General features: G+C 38.3%; 2 protein-coding genes across 4 annotated transcripts; both read right to left on the bottom strand.

The window, feature by feature from the left end:
* Nucleotides 1-1,762: 1,762 nt before the first annotated feature.
* Nucleotides 1,763-2,635, bottom strand: LOC132786428 (tetratricopeptide repeat protein 12-like). 3 transcript variants are annotated; one of them, XM_060792948.1, is made up of 3 exons: nucleotides 2,244-2,635; nucleotides 2,067-2,189; nucleotides 1,763-2,017 (listed from the first exon to the last, which is right to left on the bottom strand). In XM_060792948.1, the coding sequence occupies exons 1-3, from the start codon at nucleotides 2,567-2,569 to the stop codon at nucleotides 1,801-1,803; spliced, it is 666 nt and encodes a 221-aa protein (XP_060648931.1). In that variant the 5' UTR covers nucleotides 2,570-2,635; the 3' UTR covers nucleotides 1,763-1,800. The 3 variants fall into 3 exon arrangements, 2 of the variants coding, with proteins under 2 accessions (XP_060648931.1, XP_060648933.1); XR_009632444.1 differs by having other exon boundaries at nucleotides 1,777-2,017; nucleotides 2,309-2,635; XM_060792950.1 differs by having other exon boundaries at nucleotides 1,777-1,988.
* Nucleotides 2,636-6,056: 3,421 nt separating this feature from the next.
* On the bottom strand, nucleotides 6,057-10,309 carry LOC132787084 (sodium-independent sulfate anion transporter). Its single transcript, XM_060793975.1, has 5 exons — nucleotides 9,691-10,309; nucleotides 8,062-8,282; nucleotides 7,683-8,004; nucleotides 6,933-7,094; nucleotides 6,057-6,869 (listed from the first exon to the last, which is right to left on the bottom strand). The coding sequence occupies exons 1-5, from the start codon at nucleotides 10,184-10,186 to the stop codon at nucleotides 6,166-6,168; spliced, it is 1,905 nt and encodes a 634-aa protein (XP_060649958.1). The 5' UTR covers nucleotides 10,187-10,309; the 3' UTR covers nucleotides 6,057-6,165.
* Nucleotides 10,310-19,944: the final 9,635 nt, after the last annotated feature.

Below are 19,944 nucleotides of genomic sequence, written 5' to 3' on the forward strand. Positions count from 1 at the left end.
TTAGGGGGAGGCGGGCAAAGCAGCTTATGGCAAGTCCATGTGTGTGCACAAAGTGGGGGTGTGGTTGAGGCAACGTTTTGGGGGTTGCACCCCCCGGAAAAAGCCGGCAACAGTTTTGTGTTTTCGGCGAGGTCTGCCCAAGTGGCCGTCGTCAAATTCAAGTGACATATTTAGACAGCTAAGCGACTCCCAAGTGTAGCATCCACAACACACAGCATAGAGCGTGGCACAAAGCAAAGGTGAAGTGGCATTGCCACAGCCGCAATTTTGCAACAGCGAGCAACCCAAAAAAGTATGCAGCACTTTTTGTTATATCCCTTTTTCCCATTTTGTTTTCTCTCGTTTTTTTTTGCTACTCTTTTGCTATGCAGTGCGAGGGGTCTTGTGTGTCAGACAACCCCTAAAATAAGGGGCAGCCCAACCCACAAGATCCACAGAACAACGACGACGTCGACGACAGTTGCTTTTAATAATAAAATCATTGAGCATCAAAGCATAAAAATCAGTCAAGTGCAACATAAGCTTAAAGACCACGTCGTGTGTGGGGCTGCTGTTGCTTCTGCTGCTGTTTGAATCGAAGGTATCTAAGAGCTACCTTAGCTGCCCCTGACCCAGACTCAGACTCTATATATATTATGTGGAGGGATGCTTACGGGGCGGAGTGTTCAATTCGATTCTGCTAGAGTTTTTTTTGCTGCTGCTGCTCTCTGCTTCTCGTTTTCTTTTTTTATGATTGGCCCGAACGAAATGAATGTGATTTAATGTTATTTTTACAGCCAAATTAGTTGGCTTTTGATGTGCATTTAACTTTTGTGAGCGCTGCCTTAACTTTAAGCCAAGCAGCAGAAAAATTCAGGTAGCATAACTTTAATACCCTTGAAAATGCAATTTAAACTCAGTTCATTGAATCCGAGTTTACATTGTTAAATGTTTGCAGTAACTTTAAATGAATTTTATTGATTGAAAGATTCGCTTTGACTATCTGCCATCGAAAGACAGCTGTTCAGCCAAGGGTATTTAAACTGTCGGCAACAGTTTGTGGCCCACGCATTTTGTGCGTAAGTGAGTCAAAATACAAAAAAAAAAGAAGATGAAAGAAGGTGGCACATGCAACCATAAAGCGACACCGCACAGCCGGTCTCTGCTCGCTGTGCAGCCATAAAAACTCATAAACTGAATTTAAAGTGTGCGAGCACATGTCTCGCATCTCTTAGGGGGTATCTTTAAGATACATTGCCAGTTACTTTAACTTTGTGCGGCAAAGATGGCAAGTTTATTGGCCAAGCTCGCTGGGGAATTTCGTAGGAATTTTGCAGGCAAAAAGTTAACTCAAGTGCAATCATTTCAAGCTGCTGCATTCGTAATTGCATGAAGTACTCGCAAGTACTCACACACTCGCACTCACAATTCATATGCCTAACTCATATAATGTGGCAGATGTTTCTTCTCTCTTGACTTGGGCTAGAGTCAAGTGTTCACTCCTTCCACACTTTATTAGCACTTGGTCAAATGTTTTGCTTACAATTTTAATACAAAAAGATACTCAAAAGGTTCGACATACCTTTGGTCAACACTTCAGCTTATTTATTCCAAACACAATTTGCAAAATTTGCCATAAATTTGCATTTCACAAATGAAAAATTGCATATCTGAAGTGCAGCAGCAGCAACTTTGATAAATAACTTGCGAGAGTGTGTGAAACTCAAGTTTCAAATAAAGTAAATTCCAATGACCTGAGGCACTTGGATAAATAAGTCGAAAGTCAACAAAAATGCACAATTTATTTATGAAAAATGTTTGCTAGAAATCTGAACGCATTTTGTCTAAAAAATAATCAATATATGTCGACTCTGATCTATGATAACGTCGCGCTGTTTGAACGCATTGTTCAAAGCCAGTTTCGTTATTCATTCGCTTCAAGGTGCCGGCTTTATAAAGTAAAGCTCGTAAACAGATCTCATCTAGGTTGTTAAGCACATGATCCAGATCTAATAGAGCACGTTTATATTCTCGTTTTCTAGAGTTGAAGATGATTAAAAGAGAAGTTTATAGAGACTAAGACTCACTTGATGTTGCACAGACTACGATTCACATAAAGAACTGGCGAGTCGACAATATAATTCAAACCCTTTGAATAGTAATCAATTGCCTTATCATAGTTTAACTTGCGATACTCTAGATTACCCAATCTATTATAGAAATTCGTAAATATTATTAGCATTTATCTTTAATGATTACTTTACCTGCGAAAACTATTCGCCACACTCATGCGTTCAATTCGCACTTTGTGACGCTCCTCTTCACTTACATTAATCTGCCGCATGAATGTCAATTGATTCATATTGCTTATCTTAAGCGTGGTTCTGCGAATAGAGCTCTTTGGCCTCTCGCCAGTTCCGATGCGATTCAAGACCATGAAACTAGTGTCCGTAACTCCTGCACTGATGTCCACTTCAGTCTTATCCTTGCTGCTTTTGGCAATTTCGTTGAGCAATTTAATGACATCATCGACCTTTGAGGGTTTCAATAGGAAATCCTCATGCAACTCGCTGTGTCTGTGCGCAGACATTTTGTGAATATTATTGTGATAGTGTAGATATATTAGACTCGTAACTGAGTTGAGAATGGAATGATGTTTGCTGCGGCAACTTTGTTTTCCTATCGGAAATTTCAATTCACTTGTAATTGAAAGAGCCCAAAAACAAATTGATTTATAATTTAAATTAAACGTTTCTCGAACACAACAATGAACACGATAAATACCCCGACCAGCCATTTAACATAGACACAGACAGCAGCAGACACAAACCCTTTAAGCAGTTTTCAAGATTGTCTCTTGCCGCCCGCGGAAAATCAAACAAAGCCAACGCACAGAAAGACAGACAGACAGTGAGGACATTGGAAACGTGATGTCTTAATGTCAGACTCCTTTGCCAAGGGATTGAGCCACAGTTTACACACTCCCCGACCTTCTCTTGTCTGCATTTCAGCTCCATTGTCATCCTGCTTTCATTCTGCTAACGATGCCCCGCATAGTTTTTCCTGTCTGTCCTTCTGTCTGCCTCATTGACATCATTTGCTTTGTACTTGTTATTCTCTACAAATTGTTAATTATTTTCATTGTGCTTATTATGAAACTTTTTCATCCCTCCCCCCCACCACACTCGTAGCTTTCCCTCCTGCTTGCGTTCGCTTGTTGTCCTTAAGGATTTTTGGCATTTAATTAAGCGCAATCAAATTGACATTTTAAACAATTTAAACAAGCAAACAGACGTCACAATTGCCCCCCACTTTCCTCCCTCCGCACGCTCGGCCATTAAAATCGACGACCACGCCTCCTTTTGAGTACATTTTGGGCGCATATTGAAACGCTTTATGACCAGAGGCCAATTGGCAAATGCTGCTCGAAGAGCTTTGCTCCTCTTTCCCATCGCATCGGGCAAAACAAAAATCGATAAATGAATGGACCAAGTTCCCGTTATTCTCTCTGCTGCTGCGGCCGCTGCTGCTGGTGGTCTGGTCACACCTCGTACCCCATTCCCCCCGCCGCACATGCGCCTATTAATTATGTCTTTTGCCGTTTTGTCGCATTTAAAGACGACGCAATTAAGTTGCCAGCGGGGTCAGCGAGGCAGCAGCAGAGGCAGAGTAGGAGGACGGTAATGTATACCCAGTCACTTTGCTCACTTCCCTCAGAGTCACATAATACGTATCAATGGACACGACATGGACATGGACATGGACACGCCTCCTCCCTTCCCTCATTCCGCTCTACTCGCTACGTGACCAGCACAGTAATTCATATGAAAATTTAATTTGTTAGGCCGTACATAGAGAGCCAACGAGGGAACTGCTCACACACACACACACACGCACACACACAGTGGCACTTGGGGAGTGGGAGAGACGCATAATGGAGCGGGCGGGAGAACATCAGAGCCGGGCAATGAAACCAAATGATATTTACGTTTCTAACCGCATGTGAAAATAAATATTATTAGGTTGCCCCCATACACCAAAAAAAATTAAAACCAGAATTGTAGCCGAAAAGCGCATACCCTGTATACTACTGCAATATTCACAGAAACATTATCTAATTTAAATCAACATATTCCAGAGAAAAGACTCTTATTCTTGCCAAGTATTAATTTTGATGTTTACTATTTTAGATTGCTTTTACTACCTATAATTAATCGTTTTAATTAGATGAGCTAGAGACTAATTCATAATATTATAATTTCTGCGCCTTAAGATAGGCAACAGTTTTTGGTTTTAAATTTAATACTATAGAGAAGTATTTTTTCTATTCCAAAAATATACCAACCTATTTTTTGTGTTGTATCTTGCTACCTTCAAGGCACTTAAAATGAATTAAAAATGCATGCCTCTTTAATCATTCACCAAGTTTTTTTAAGCTAAGCTGATTACTGAGTAAAATTAACTAATTAAATCATCCAATGATTTGCACTTTAAGCTGATATGAAAGTTGTTTCAGTCACAGGGTATGCAATAACATTGGTTGGCTTTGCGGAATTTTGGAAAATTATTGCAAATTTGGCATAAACAGCTGAAATGTGGTTTAGTTTATTTTTGTCCCTTGGTCAACACGTGGGGAAAACCACAGAGCATGCAATGCACTTTTTCCGCTATTAAATCATTTGGCTTTTTTCGCTTTTGTGATTTCCGTTACCGCAGTTTGAATGATATTTGGTTTGTTGGCGGTCAAAGCTTTCAATGATAGCACACAGAGTTAGAAAAGATAGAGAGAGAGAGAACTTCTTACAGTTTAGTTGCTAGCTAATCAGTGCAATCTTCAAGTTAATTGAAATATGACTTAATTTAGTGCATTTTCAACTGCAGAGTAAGTTATTCCGTTTCGCTGATTCGATCATCGGCCGTTGGCTGCAGTGCTCAATTGGAATGCAAGCCGTGTATTTAACTCATTAGCCCAGGAATGCAGAAAATGCTGTGCAGCCCGGACTCAAGTCAGCTGAACAGCTTAACAAGTAAACGGGCCATTGAAATAATTACCAGGACAACTTCTACATCCCAGTTTCGAGTCCCTTATCCCCCACCCCCAAGTTTTTCATTTGCATGACCCACAGTAGTAGACTGTGGTTCGCCCATCTCCATCTCCAACTTTGGACAGCGTTTTAAATTTCATTAAATCTGTTCACTTCGTTTGCCAATGCAATCAGCAATGCGAAAATGTTGAGAAAAATCAGTAACAAGGCCGCACTGAGGCGCCGCATTTCATTTGCAACGCCTCAAGTGCTTGAAATCTACTTAGATCTCATTCCCATTCCCCCTTCTCTCCACCCCACCATTTCTCTCGCTTTTCTGCTGCCCTCTTTTGACCGGCTGCTGCTGCTATTGGCAAGTGGCAGCGCTTAACCTTACGTAATTAACTTGCTTTGCGCTTGTTTTTCTTCTTTACCTCACTGACTTTTTTATCAGCTCAAAAAGAGAGTATGCCAGGTTCTTAGAATAGGCTCAAAGTGCTCAATTAAACTGCATAATATATCTCTTATTTACAGGGTATTTCGCAGTCATCCTTCTCCTTTCGCTTGTCTTTTTTTCGTTCCATCTCTGCGCTTCATGTTTTTGCTGCGTTTTTCTTTAGTTTTTATCCACTTTACGCAAGGATTTTAGTTTAATTTCTTGCAGTTTTTCTCCGCTTTTCACTGGCTTTTCTTCTGGTTTGCTCTATTTTCCAAAAAACGAACAAAAAAAATCCTACAATTGTTTGGGGCGCGCTTAGTTTGTGTTGCGCTTTCGCTTTTCTCTAATTTCTTTGCGCCATTTTTCACAATTTTTTTCACTCTCGACCGTTCGACGTTCTAAGTGAAAAAGTAAACAGAAATCCATTAGCTTGGCAATCATTGGCGGCGCCGCCAATGGCAACCCCACCACAACTTGCCACCTAGTGTGGCACTGTGGCATTGTGGTTGGGCCGAGGTCAGTGTGGCTCTTATAAATTGCCGCCATCAGCGAATTTGCTCTAGTTTTTCAAATGCTTTTCCGATTGAGACAATATTTCAGCAATTTATAGTAAACATACTCGTATATATTTTGAGACTTTTTGGAAGCGGAAACTGAGGAACAACAAACGTAGTTTTCAATAAATAATTAACTAGAACTGAGTGACTTTTGACCCCCTTTCTGCTATTCGATGTCAATCTTATAGCCCAGATCAATGGAGGCACGTATGTGCTCTTTCAGATTGATGTAACCATTGCGCAGTGATTCCTGTGTAAGAAACTCCTTGACTTTCGCCTCATTCTCGCAGAACACCAGATTGTCCGTCACATCGATGAGATGCTGCAAATGCGCTGGAAATCTGTAGAGTATCAAGAGCGTTGAACTCGATGCATCCGATTGGCGACACAAGTCACTCGACAGCTTCGAGATGCCCTGAGCTGCTGTGTAATCCAATCCAGTTATCTTATGGCCATCGATGACCACCGTGATCTTAAACTCCGCTTGGGTGCAGGCCTTGAGCACCAGACCACGCAGATGATTGATGGCTGGGAAGTAGATTCCATTGCCCGGCACCACAGAGATGTATTGCATCTCATCCAGCTCCTCGATCTTCACTAGAATCTCTGGACGCGCCCAGAGGAAGAGTAGATGCAATGCGGTCACAATGATGCTCACAAAGAGTCCGACTTCCACGCCGAAGAGCACGCACACACAGAAGCAGAGCAGCCAGATGCCAAAGTCCCGCTTTGACTCTTTCCACAGCCGCATCGGCAACTTGAAGTCCAGCAATGTGAAGATCGAACAAATCAGAATCGCCGCCAGCGTCGCTTCTGGTATATAGTTAAAGTAGGGACTCAGATAACTCAGCGCCAGCAGCACAATGACACCTGTAATCAATGGGAAATGACTGTTAACTTTTCTTCACTCTCACAGAGTTTCCCTTGACTCACCCAGATACAAGTTGGCCATAGGAGTCTTCAGGCCACAGGCTGTGCTGATGGCGTAGCGCGTAAATGCCCCAGATGAAGGCATTGCCTGAACGCAGGAGCCAAACATGTTGCACAGGCCAACTGTGAGCAGCTCGTGATTGGTGTCCACCAGTCCCTTGGGAGCTGCAAAAAGTAATATATAATAATTTAACTATTTAAAAAAGATATATTTAATAAAAAAATTAAAAAAAATTAAAATTAGGTAATGACATGCAAACATCAAGCCACAGCACTTCAAGTTAAGGTTATCTTAGTACAAATTTTTAACGGTACTGTATATACATATATATAATAAAGTATCTGCAATGTGCAATTAAACTCAAAGAATTTCCGTATTCTTTCGGCAGCCATAGAGATCATGCAATATTTATAATTGAACAGAACAGAACATAAGATTTTCTTCAATGTCTTCGACAAACTTAATCTGATTATAGGGATTTATAGCGCGCATTAATTTTTTTAATTAGAGTTATCTGAAATGTCGACTCATTACACAAAATTGTATGACGAAATTGTTAAAATTATGTGTGATATTGTCTTAATAGCCATGCTGATCGAATCAGATTATTCATTAAAAAATTTCTTTTTATCTTCGTACTAACATTCTTAAGCCATAACATTTATATAAACAATTGTTATTTATTTATGATTTCTACTTAACTGTTAGTTAGTTATCTTCCCTCATTTTGATGTTACTTTCTTAATACTTACTTAGCTTGCCAATCGAGATGTTTGTCAGAATGCCCACAATGGGTATGACAATAATGCCGACGTTGAGTTCACTCAAAACCTGCCAGAAGCTGTAAGTGCGTCCGGGTGTTTCGATAGTCAAGCTGGGCACAGTGAAGTTGGGCAGACTGGAGAGAGCATTCGAGCTGAGGGCATAGGGAAGGTTCTCTCTATAGCCCAGCCAAGTGTACGAGACAATTGCGGCAATGAAGACGATGAGTGTGTTCCTCGATGTGGACAAATAGCGACAACAGATGCGCAGAGCCTTGCCACGTTTCTGATTGCGTGCCACACGCTCCAACAGCTAAAAAGAAGTAGATGCTTAAAGCCAAATGGTGGAAGGGGAAACCGAGATACTCACCTCGAGCAGTAGTAGGAAAATAATCGCACAAATGCCCATGATTAGATCGCCAATGTTGGCTTCGTGGATACGGGAGCTGAGAGTGCGGACAGAGTTCACGAGACCCGGAACTAAGTACTTGATGCCCAGGAGCACTTTGACCTGGGACTCGATGACTAGAATCGCAGTCGCCGAGGAGAAGGCTTTGATCACGGGCATCGAAATGAACTCAAAGATGAAGCCTGAAAGTAAATTAAGGTGTCAATCGATGCACGTTTAAACGCACAATTAGCGCCAATAACTACTTGGCGAAGGTGTCAATTGGATTGAATATAATTTACATTGAACCATACTTATTGAACTAGATCAGGTTTGTTTATTTGCTTAACCGTGGAATCGACACAAGCTTGGATTAATTCAATTGGTATGAGGTCACGAATTGGACAAACGGATATTGTGGCTTGACTATTGTCGATTATCGTCATAATTTAGTGATTAACGATACCATTATAATTGCTTTAACTTCCACTTCATTAATTGCTGCTAATTGAACGGCTCAATAAATATTTGACAATCTTTCAATCTCACTGCAAACTCAATTTGTTTGCATGCCACTTAAATCCGATTCTTTTTCTCCGCCTCTCTCTGAACTGCCTCAAAGCGGATAGAGCATGTGAACTCAATTGCTTTGCGCCTCGCGTGGGTCGCTAATCAAAATTGTACACCCAAGTTCAGGGCCTAATGAAGCTGTCGCAGACAATGAAATCTAGAACTATGCTAGTTAGGAATAGATTATGCAGAAAGAGAGGCAGAGATAGATCACACACTCACACGCTGATACTCTGATTGTTTGGGGTCACCCACATCGAATGACAACAATCAAGCAACTTACGAGTCGCACTTAAGTCAATTGACACCGACAATAAAACGCACAAGACGTTTCAGACTTTTACCAGATACCGGTAGAGGAACTATGAAGTAACATAATGTACTCAAAGATACAGGTGCAGATTTCGCATTCACTTTTGAAAGTGTCGTGTGTCGACTTTATTCTTTTCGATTCTACAATTATTTTTCACCATTGCAAGTTTAAATATTCATTCACTTTCACACTTTACTCGTTTACAACTATCTACAATATTGTTTTGAATTTTAAATATAGTCAAGTCACATGATCGAAATAAGTCAATAAGAGAATAGATTTACAGCCGTGTTGATGCTTTCTCTTCCAGATAAAAGGATCTCAGTCTAATTTATACTTCTTAATGAAGATTCTGTGTTCACTTTTTAAAATAGCCATAGAATCAGTTAATGTAATGGATAATATAAATCACTTCCTTAACTTAGAGTAGTACTTTAACTCATATCTTTACAGAAAATCTTCTTAGATACGAGATAGGAATTTAGTGAAAGTAGAAGAAACGGTAAAAAATCAAAGATGAAGAAAATTTGTTAAACTCATCAGTTTGTATAGATAACATACTTCTTTATCGAATTTTAAGATTGCATTTAAACCGACCATCAAGCGGACTTTAGTTAGACAATTTTTTAAAAAAGAAGCCAGTAAATTCAAGCTTCTTGACACTTTACCTCGATTTATTTCCTATATTCACACTTCACACACTTGGCACTTCTTTTTCTATTACTTACCCATTCGCATTGCACCCATTATGATCTGCACAATGCCACTGAGGAAGGTGAGCAGAAAGGCAAACTCAATGGGCCGCCCCACGGTGAACTGGACGCTGACCAAAGCCACGAGGCTCGTGGGTCCAATGATGACCTTATCAATTGAGCCGAAGATCAGATAGATCAGCGGTCCTATGAATGCCGAGCAGAGGCCGTAGCGAGCCGGAAGACCAGCGAGAAGAGCACACGCTATGCTCTCGGGTATGATGGTTAGACCGAGTGTGATGCCCGAGATAAAGTCATCGATGCCCCACTCCATGTTGTAGGCGGGCAGCCATTGAAAGACGGGCACATGACGCAACAGGGCGCGTCTCCATTTGCTGGGCGGTGGCTGTGCTTTTTGGGCATCTTTGTCACTGGCAATTGCCTTCGGATTGCAATTGCTATTCGAGGTGAGCAGACGCACCTTGGTCGCTCTTTCGTCCTGCTCTGACTCCGTTTCCAGTTGCGGATACATCACAAACGAGGTCTGTTTCGATTGAGTCGCGGCTTGGTAATGATGCTGATAGCAAAACGCGAGTCGCAGATGAACGCTTATAATCGCAGATAGCACAGATCTCTGTCTCACATCCCTTCCCCGTCCACCCACGTCAAATCAAATTGTAGTCCCAATTTGTTTGCCTTAAGTATCAGAGCATCGCTCAGCAGATTCGCAGCTCAATTGTCAGCTGTTGTGTATCCAGAGCAGAGCTTAAAAGCTGCCAGCTGATTTCTCTCTCTCTCTCTCTCTTTCTCGTTTTCTGCGTTGCTCTTCGCTCGTTTTTCTTTGGCTTCGATTGTTGATCTTACAATTTGATAATACAGACGCTAACTGTTCTGTGCACCTCGGTGGCTAGCCGTACCAGGGGCTTGCCCTTTTCCGATGCTTATAATTATTTGATTCAATTTGGAATCCAACCTGACACTTTGGTACTGTGCTCATGCTCCATGAGCGCACTCTCATTCACTCATCCGCACATCTGGCCAGACTACACTAGATGTAGATGACATGTGGCGCTGTGTCCAACAATTTGCTAATTGCCCGTTAATTGAACACCCGCCGTGTCACTTGTGACACAACTCTGTAAATTTTCACTTGCCAAATAACAACGGTCCATTCATTGTACGGTAAACAGCAGTGATTTCCAACGTCAATGACGTCAGTGTCAACAGCTGATCAATGCACTTGAAAGTGTCAAGCCGCAGTTGCAACTATTTGCATCCACTGCAAATAAATTCTTTAATAGTATGACTTAATATTTACTATATGAAAACACAAATCAAATTTATTTAGTTTAAATCTCTTAATATATATGCGAGTGTATTTTCTGAAGAGTTATTTACAATTAAAAACATCAAAATAATTGCTAATACAAAATTAAATTTGTTTTCTTTTAGCAATAAAGTTGTTGAAAATTCAAAACAAAATAAAGAGTTAAATAATTGAAAAAATATTACAACTAAATTAAAGTCTGTGATATAAAGTTTACATATCAATTAAATATTTTAGATTTTTAATCAAGATCAGTAATATTAAACTGAAAATCGTAAGTATCGAAACCAACATGAAAATCGGTTAATTTATTATATATATTTTTAAGACATTGTTATACAAATTTGTTTCTTTTTTTTTTTAATAAGCCATCTACTTTTACAGTTTTAGAAAAAGTTAATTATTTTAATATTGGTTATTCTCTATCAGATGTCGCATCACATTATTTACCATTAAGAGATTCCTTTCTAAAAAAAAACGTCTCAACATTTTTGCATTTAAATTATTTGCGAGAAAGTACGAGTTGAACTTTGCGACTTAAAAACCACGAACCACGCTGGGTTGAGTCTAATTATTGCCACACATGGCGTATGATTAATATTTATTTTTCGTGCTTTTTCATTTAATGTTATCGCGCTTGCGATGTGCGTGTCTATGTTTTGAGTTATGCAAATGTGATTCCTTTCTTGCCAAGACAAAACTTTGACTGCGGCCACGTTTTCGAAACAGCATAAAAACCAAGAGAAATCATATAAAAGAATGGCGGCAGCTTGAAATGCGATACATGAACACATTGCGCTAATTTTGATGTAAATTCAAATTTCAAACTTTTGCGTATTAAGTGTAAAGTTTGTCGGCACCATAAAAAACAATCAAATATTACTTGAAAAATCAATGCTATGGAAACATTTCCGTTTTAATCTACTTAAATGTGACTGCATACAAAATATAGCTAGATATTATCTCATATTATTTTGGAATTTCATTGAATACATTTTGTTGCAGAATAGCTGTCGGGGCTGTTGGGGTATTCGTAAGCGGCTTTTGAATACTCCTCTGCTCGTATGTGTATTTATCGCTGAGCTGCTCATTTGTAATGTAAAATCTGATTTTTCGCCTATGGAAATTGTGTTGTGCCTGTTGCCTATGCAGTTGTTCTTATTGCTTATGGATTTATCTGGCACGTTGCCATGAGCAAATCCAGTCAAATCTCTATTTAATCACAACTCACTCGTTTCCATTAGCAGAGCTTGCCACAAAACGAATGAATAAGTAAATTATCCATCAGAGGGCGCCCTCTACAAAATATTAACATTCCCATGCACAAAAAACATTGTAAATACAAAAAATCATTTATTGCCCCATGCTTATTCATTTAACAATAACAAAGTTGAAATCTTTTTTCAATTGCAAATCGTCATGTAAATGATATGCGAATTTGAATTTGAATTTCAATTCGATGAGTAGTTGTTGTGCATTTACACAAAATCAATTAAATCGAAATGCAAATGGAAATATACCACGAATTAGCCCCAAAACGTGATGGATATTCATATTAGTTTGTTTTGCAATCAGCGATGCTAAACTTTCTAAATGGACAGCCATGCGTATGCGTAATGCGTAATAATCGCAATATGAAAATTTGTGCGGTTTTTTTTGTTGTAAACTGGCATAACTTATCATTCATTTAATATCAAAAGATGTTTTTTTACACATTACATAGTTTTATACCGGATACCTGAAGGATAAACGGGTATTATAGATTAGTACCAACATAAAGTAGAGTAATGTATATGACAAGCAGACAAATTACTATAACTAGAAGAAAGTATATTTCACTAACTTTAGGAAAGAGAGTGCTATCATTTGCATTAATTGTTTAAGTTGCACGTATAATAGTTGATTTCAGATTGTGGATACTGTAATATATTACAGTCATGTCCGTCTGTCCGAACTTGAAAACTTTACACGCAGATCAAGCTCCGTCCCGAAAATCGACAGAACTAAAACGCAAGAGGCACGATATTATCAATCAGTCAATAACTTTAGTCTTTATAATCAGATACAAGATGAAGAAGTTATTTAAGAAATAATTTTATATAACTAAAATCGTTTGTTACTTTGGATGACAACCTGGCATATTTGGTACTCTAAGGTATATGATATTCTGAATGTAATAGTATTTTAGTAAACCAAACATAGCATTCGGTAAATTACAGTATATTTTTAAGAATAATACCGCATTGTTTTGGTGTTATTGAAAATGGGAAGCGAGTATCTCACAGTCTAGCACACTCGACTTTAACTTTCCTACTTTTTGCTATTATCTGTCTATTCCCGACTATATCAAATATGGAAACCGAAAAATACAAAATAAAGTAATATATTAAAGATAAGATTCAGCGAATTTATAGATTTACATCAGACACTACTGAATGAAGTAAACTGACCCTATGAGTGCACAAAAGTGTATTTAAAACTTCGATTTCGATTTTTTGGGTGTCATCTCTAATTATTGGTTATCTCGTAGGCGATAATTTACACTAAATTTGAACGTGTCCAATAGCTCGCAATGGCAAAATTGCTGCAAGCTTGTATGATCAAAGGCAATTTGGTGCAAGTTAGTTTAATGCAATTTTGAAAATTGCTTTTCAAATGCAAACTGCAACATTTTCGCACGTACTTTGGCACCCAACAACAACAACAACAAGAACAACTAGAACAACTTCAATAACAACAACAATAGCCATAACTGGGTCTAAGAAAAGTTTACAAAATGATGCACTTAAAGTTATTATTTCAGCCGATTACTGCAACTGCCACGACGCACGATTGCACATTTAACGATGCCTTTACGAGCGTCTCACTCACTCTCTCTCTCTTTCACTCTCTGTGTTACCTTCTCTTTCTGTGTGTGTATGTGAGCCTTATTTAAATGAAATTTTAAGTGCCCCGACATGAGCTTGAGCTTGGAAAGCAGCAGCAGCCGCTGCCAGGTGCAAGCAGATTGCGATGAGAATGCTACTCAGATTGGTCGTGGCTGTTGGGGGAAGGCGGGCTCTGCCTGATTATTATTTCCAGGCACACTTCGTTGTGGCATTATTATAATGACTGTTGCACAGCAAAATTCACCACGCACCTGACTCGCATACAACACTGTTGAAAGCAACTTGAGCTCTCCGCTCTAAGCTAATGTCCTGCCAGCTGCTGGCATTCTTCCATTAGTCGGCAAGCAAATAAACACACAGAGCGAGAGAGTCTGACGGACTGACAGACATTAGATGACCCAAGTCCACACTGCTAAGTAGTTTGTCTAGCCTCAGACACAATGCCAGACGGAACATAAATGTCGAAATGTTTTCGCTTTTAATAATACAATTTAAAGTTGTTTTTTTCTAGTATTTTATAATCCCCTAAAATTCTCTTTATTTTATTCTCTCCCCATTCCGTTTCGATTATAAAAAAAGGGCGCAGTTTTATTGTGCGTCTGTCTATATTAATATTTACTCAGGAATTTCACATTCTCTTTGCTCGTCTTCAGGTGTTTGCTTTGTGAGATAATACTAATTAAAAACGAATGATGCGCGTTTAATTAATACTTTTCACGCTTGTTATTACACTTTTTTTGGCGAAGATATCTTTTGATTAAAAAGCAACTGACGTCAAGCATATTATGAATCATTTAAGAGCTTTAGTATCTATTTCCTCCAAGATGTGTCATCTTGAATTATATGAGAGTTACTTTGATTTAAAATAGTCTAAAAAATGCATTAGAAACTTAGTTATCAGAATGCAGATAACGAAAAAAGTATTGATAATCAAAGTGCACAATTGAGAGTGCTTAACTTATAAATACCCTGTGATTAAAATTTGAAGAACACTTACAAATTAATTACAAAAATTTTGTGAAACTACAAATTTGAAGAGTGTGTCGAGCACACGACATTTTTGAGTTGAAGAGCTGAGCAAAGTTCTGCGACTCAAGTCTGAAGCATGCTTTAGATTAATATAAATGAAAATGAGATTGACACTTTCATCTTGCCATCAAAACTCAACCGTTGACATGTGAAATGGGAAATGCTTCGTGCCTCACATACCTGCTAGCATAATTAAAATGTTATCACGCATCCCACACACACACACACACACACACACACACACACAGAAACACACACACACACCCGCACCTGGCGTGAACATAAAAAAAAGACACATAAAAATTTAAATGAAATTTGAAAATTTGAAATTAAACGAAATTTTATTTTAACGCATTTTTTTTTGTGTTGCCGCGAAATTTTATTTTAACGCATTTTTTTTTGTGTCTGTCGCGCGCATTTTATATATTTTTATTGACGCTGGCGTTTTGCAATTGCCCATATAATAAAAGGCAGGCATATATTGCGTATACGCCGCGTGTAGGCAAACAAAATATTATGATGCACGTACACAAGTGGCACGCCCACCACACATACAGACAAACCCGAAAGATCCACTCAAATGCGACGCCTTTGATTTTTAGTTAAGGGCAACGAAGCGAGCGACGATTTTGCCAATTTTGACAGACGCCGCATTATTTCCGCCAGCTGCCACGCCCACTGTTCCAAATATTGAAAATTGTTCCGTTTGTTCTATTTCTGCTGCTGCCTGCGATGCTGGCAAACGTGCCATGGATTTGTAATGAAACGTGCGGCAAAGAGATGGAAAATACTCATACGCCGTGTGAGCCGAACATTTTTTACGAGTGTTGTTAGGCGTAATTTTAATGGCTCAAACATGCGCAGGTCCTCCCAGCCCCACAAAAAAGTTGGCACGGATACCAAAGTGTTTTAGCCAACACACACACACACACACATACACATACATACACTCTGTGGCACACCTGGAGTTGAGTTTGGTGTTCTACCGGAAATTTAATTGTGTGCGTGCTCTAACAGTCGAAATTCGCTCTACGCTTTTGTGCGCCCGGCTTTGCCTTTGCCTTTGGTTTTGCCTTTGCCACCGACTGTTTGTCGTTTTGTGTTTGTAAACAGGTGTAAAAATAAAAAACTAAGCCACTCCTCTCACAGTCCCCGCCCCACTTTGTGCTATATTTGCGTTTATTTTTATGATCATGTCGCTCGTTAGAAATAATGCCAATGCCAACACATGACGTCTATTGTGCTATACTCCACTCAGAGGTCTCTTCAACTCCCTCTCTCTCCCTATCTCTCTCTTTCTCTGAATGGATTACCGCCAATTTACACCCCGCCCTCACCTATCATCCGCTTAATCTGTTCTTCCTCTACTGCTGTCAATTTACTTCTTGTATCTTCAATTGTAATTGGCATTTTAAATGTTTCGTAGCTTGGGTTTTTTTCCTCAGTGGTTGGAGAACTTAATTAATTGTTTTAATTGTCGTAGGCAAGGCGAGACTGAGTTTGTCGGAGTGTGAGTGCGTTTACAGTTGAGTTCGACTGTTAATTGCCATCATAATTTTAATAGCATAGCCAAGTTTGACACAAATAATTCTACAATAATTGTAAAACATATTCAAACCTGAAATTGGAAATAGTTGCAGCTTCGATTTCAATGATAATTATTTGACAGTTTGGCATCATCATTGACCTCATCAGCAGTGACCACAACAAAGTCCTCAGTCCGTTAAGCTGGATCAAATGGCAGTCGGAGACAAACAAAGGCTGCCTCCAATCAACGCTAATAGCAATCTCCTCCTCAACATGCTCGCACACTCAAAGTGCTTAGAAAACCAAAAGCCAAAATACTCAAGAACCAGGCAGATGGATGATTCGGTTTCATGGATGGAAGACACTCACACTCGCACACACTCACTCTCTCTCTCTCAGGCAAGACTATTAATTAATTTCCCAGTCATTGGCACATACGACAAGACATTGACATGGAAAAGGACATAAACACCGCATGCCGTTGACATCTGTGTCAAAGGCAAAACCAATACGCAACCATTTGAAACTGCAGGAGATCAGACTGTCAATTAGAATGCTATCTACTTGACTACTCTACTACCATATACATACATACTTATAGTAGACAACAAGATACAGGCAGTTGCTAAAAAAGCAGAACTAATTGAAGCAAAAGCTTGCAGCTATCAGCAATATTGCTAAGTGCTTTCAAAGTATACAATTCACCAAATAGGAGCCTTAAAAGCATCAATACGCATTATGCTTATGAGAATGTCAACTAAAGTTCGAGTACACAGAGCTTTTAGAGGCTTTAGAAAGCACATTCTGCAAGTAGATTTGACCCAAATGAATCGTAAATAATCGAAACAATTAAACGCTTAATTAAATGCGAAATAAATGTTGACCTGATTTATTGTAGCCTTAAGCAATGGAAAACATTTCAGAGTGTTAAATTTTACCTAACTTTTAATGTGCTTTCAATGAAAATACTCAAGTTAACTTAACTTAAAAGTATTTAAAAAAAACAGAGACAGAGTTCTGAATAAAAGTTATCATTGACATTCGATTTATATGATTTTTATTATATTTACTATGTTAGATATATTTTTATTTAATGACAGTTTTGAATGGGTTTCAGAGTACATAATTTTATTATTTTTATTTATGTTCACACAACTTTCATTATTATCAAATTAAATAGATAAGAGATGCCTTAATTTTTTGTGAGTTTTTTTTTTCAAACTTTTTAGTAGTGAAATGAGTAAAAAAAAAGTGTATAATAATATTGTGAGCTTTCATGTGCTTTTACTGCTGTAAATAATTTATAAAGAAGAAAACTTAACTAAAAAATAGTGCAAATGAGTTAAAGTTCTAGATAAATGAATGAATGTTTTCAATGGCTTTTATAATATATGATTTTCGTAGATGTTTTAACTTTATCAAGCCACAGCTTTCATTTTAATTCAAGTCTGTTAACAATAAAGAAGCTTTCACTGTTTCAATTTTAGTCCCTCTCCTTCTCTCCTCCCTCTTTCCATGTCGTCTCCTTGCTTGATTAATACAACGTTTCGCTTTGAAGCTAATGAGTCGCATATGAGAATTGGCTGACAATGAAAATTGATGCCAAGGAAATTGGCTTCGACTCTCACAAGGAGCTCACTCTCCCCCTCCCACTCTTCTCTCCACAAGTGACACTCAAGTGTTGGGCTAGGAAGCAAATACCGTTATGATAGCTAAAGCGTGGAGAGGGGGGAAGGTGTGAAGATGTGCGGCAATGCTATCTAACAAATTGAAATCTTGCAGAAATCTCGCACTCGAGTATTCAGTGTTTGTCTTAAGTTGTCGACCAGAAACTGAGCCAAAATTGGCAACAGCAATTGCTTAACTGTAAGTGTGTGTGTGTGTGTGTGTGTGTGTGTGTGTGTGTGTGTGTGTGTGTGTGTGTGTGTTGTTGAAGTGGGTAATTTATGTTGAGCTCCCAAGCATCAGCTATCGTGCTGTGTAAATTGCTGCACTCCAGTAAGCATTTGCATAGATTTGACTGTTGCCAAAGCAAAAACATCATTTGATCTCCAGCCGAGGCAAAACGCATTTTGTTTAATTTGATGTGTGACTGTCTGGCTCTAAGTGTGTGTGTGTGTGTGTGAGTGTGAGTCTGAGTGTGTGGTTTGGGATAATTGAATGAGGCTAGGCTCTAGTCATTTACATTCAATTAACAGTTGTGTGCAAAACGCATCTGCATGGCCATCTATCCATCTATTATCTGGGCATTCATGAGATACAGATATACTTGATGTTATGACTTGCCCTCTTGCATAAATATTCATCACAATCGGGTAATTTATACCTGATGAGTGTCTGCTAAACATGTAATGCAAGCAGATATCTTTCATTACACTAACTTCTGCACATGCATACATAAAATATCGATCAACTAATCGTGTTGAAACTCAAGCATAGGAGTCGGTTAAGTCAAGTTGATTAAGGAAAATAGTTAGAAAGACAATGATAAGAGGATTTGAGTACCAAAAATTATTTCGAATTCAAAAGGGAAGTTAAGAAAGTCGAGTGTGCTCGACATCAATTTATTAAATCTATATTCAAAACAAAGTAGATGAAAATCAGTTAAAAGAAATGTTGTAATAAAAACTCATATTCACATTTACTGTGATTTCTTAAAATTACGGTTTGATAACTATTTATGAACTTAAGAAAAATTCTTTTTATTTTTCAAAATAAAAAATTAATTTACACTTCGAATTTAATTTATTTTTCCACAATTAAATTTAAATATCATATTTCTAAAATCTGTAGACAATATTAAATTAAAACAGAAAAAGCCCAAGTTAAAACAATGCCGGTAAAATTATTCAGAATCAATTTTCTTGCGGTGTGATAAAATTTTCTACTTGATTTTTGATTTATTTTTAATATCTTAAAATCAATTATCACATAAAATCGAATTAATGGTTTCTTACTCCTTTTATTGTTTTTTATAAATTGTTTTTCTAAAATTTATGAATTATTTGTATTTTTTACAAAATGTTCTGGAATCTAAATGGAGTATAATAAAAAAAATTTCGTAATTTTTGCACGGAATAATTTATCAATCTAACAGAATTCTTATGGCAAATCTTTACCTATTTCTATTTTATTATTGTGCTAAAGTTGACCGTATTTGCATAAAACAAACGATAGCTTCACTTGAATAGTTTCGAGTGAAAAGCATCTCAATTTGAAAAAAGCGTAAATCATGGAGAAGCAACAAAGTTAACTTTTTGGGGCTCTTGTGTTATTATTGGCTTTGGCTGGCAAAGATTTTAGCAGCTACTTAATCGATGTAAGCTTGATTTCAATGCTGAGACAACAACATGAAGAGTGAGAGAGAGGGAGAGAGAGGGAGAGAGAGGGGAGAGAGCCAAGAAGAGAGCTAGAAGGAAGCAGAAGGACAACAATTCTGAGATTGTAAGCAAACAATGTAACCAAATTGTATCAACAAATAAACATAAACAAACGAAGGACCGCAACGAAGCAAATCGA

Source organism: Drosophila nasuta, chromosome 2R (assembly GCF_023558535.2).
Source record: "Drosophila nasuta strain 15112-1781.00 chromosome 2R, ASM2355853v1, whole genome shotgun sequence".
NCBI lineage: Eukaryota > Metazoa > Arthropoda > Insecta > Diptera > Drosophilidae > Drosophila > Drosophila nasuta.

Bases quoted from the DNA above. Each gene is read 5' to 3' on its own strand.
- LOC132787084 (XM_060793975.1), bottom strand. From the start codon at position 10,186: ATGTATCCGCAACTGGAAACGGAGTCAGAGCAGGACGAAAGAGCGACC. The intron at 8,283-9,690 runs GTAAGTAATAGA...ATTTACTTTCAG, and splicing joins AATGGGTGCAATGCGAATGG to GCTTCATCTTTGAGTTCATT. The intron at 6,870-6,932 runs GTGAGTCAAGGG...CATTGATTACAG, and splicing joins TATGGCCAACTTGTATCTGG to GTGTCATTGTGCTGCTGGCG.
- LOC132786428 (XM_060792948.1), bottom strand. From the start codon at position 2,569: ATGTCTGCGCACAGACACAGCGAGTTGCATGAGGATTTCCTATTGAAA. The intron at 2,190-2,243 runs GTAAAGTAATCA...TTTCTATAATAG, and splicing joins GTGGCGAATAGTTTTCGCAG to ATTGGGTAATCTAGAGTATC. The intron at 2,018-2,066 runs GTGAGTCTTAGT...CTTCAACTCTAG, and splicing joins CGTAGTCTGTGCAACATCAA to AAAACGAGAATATAAACGTG.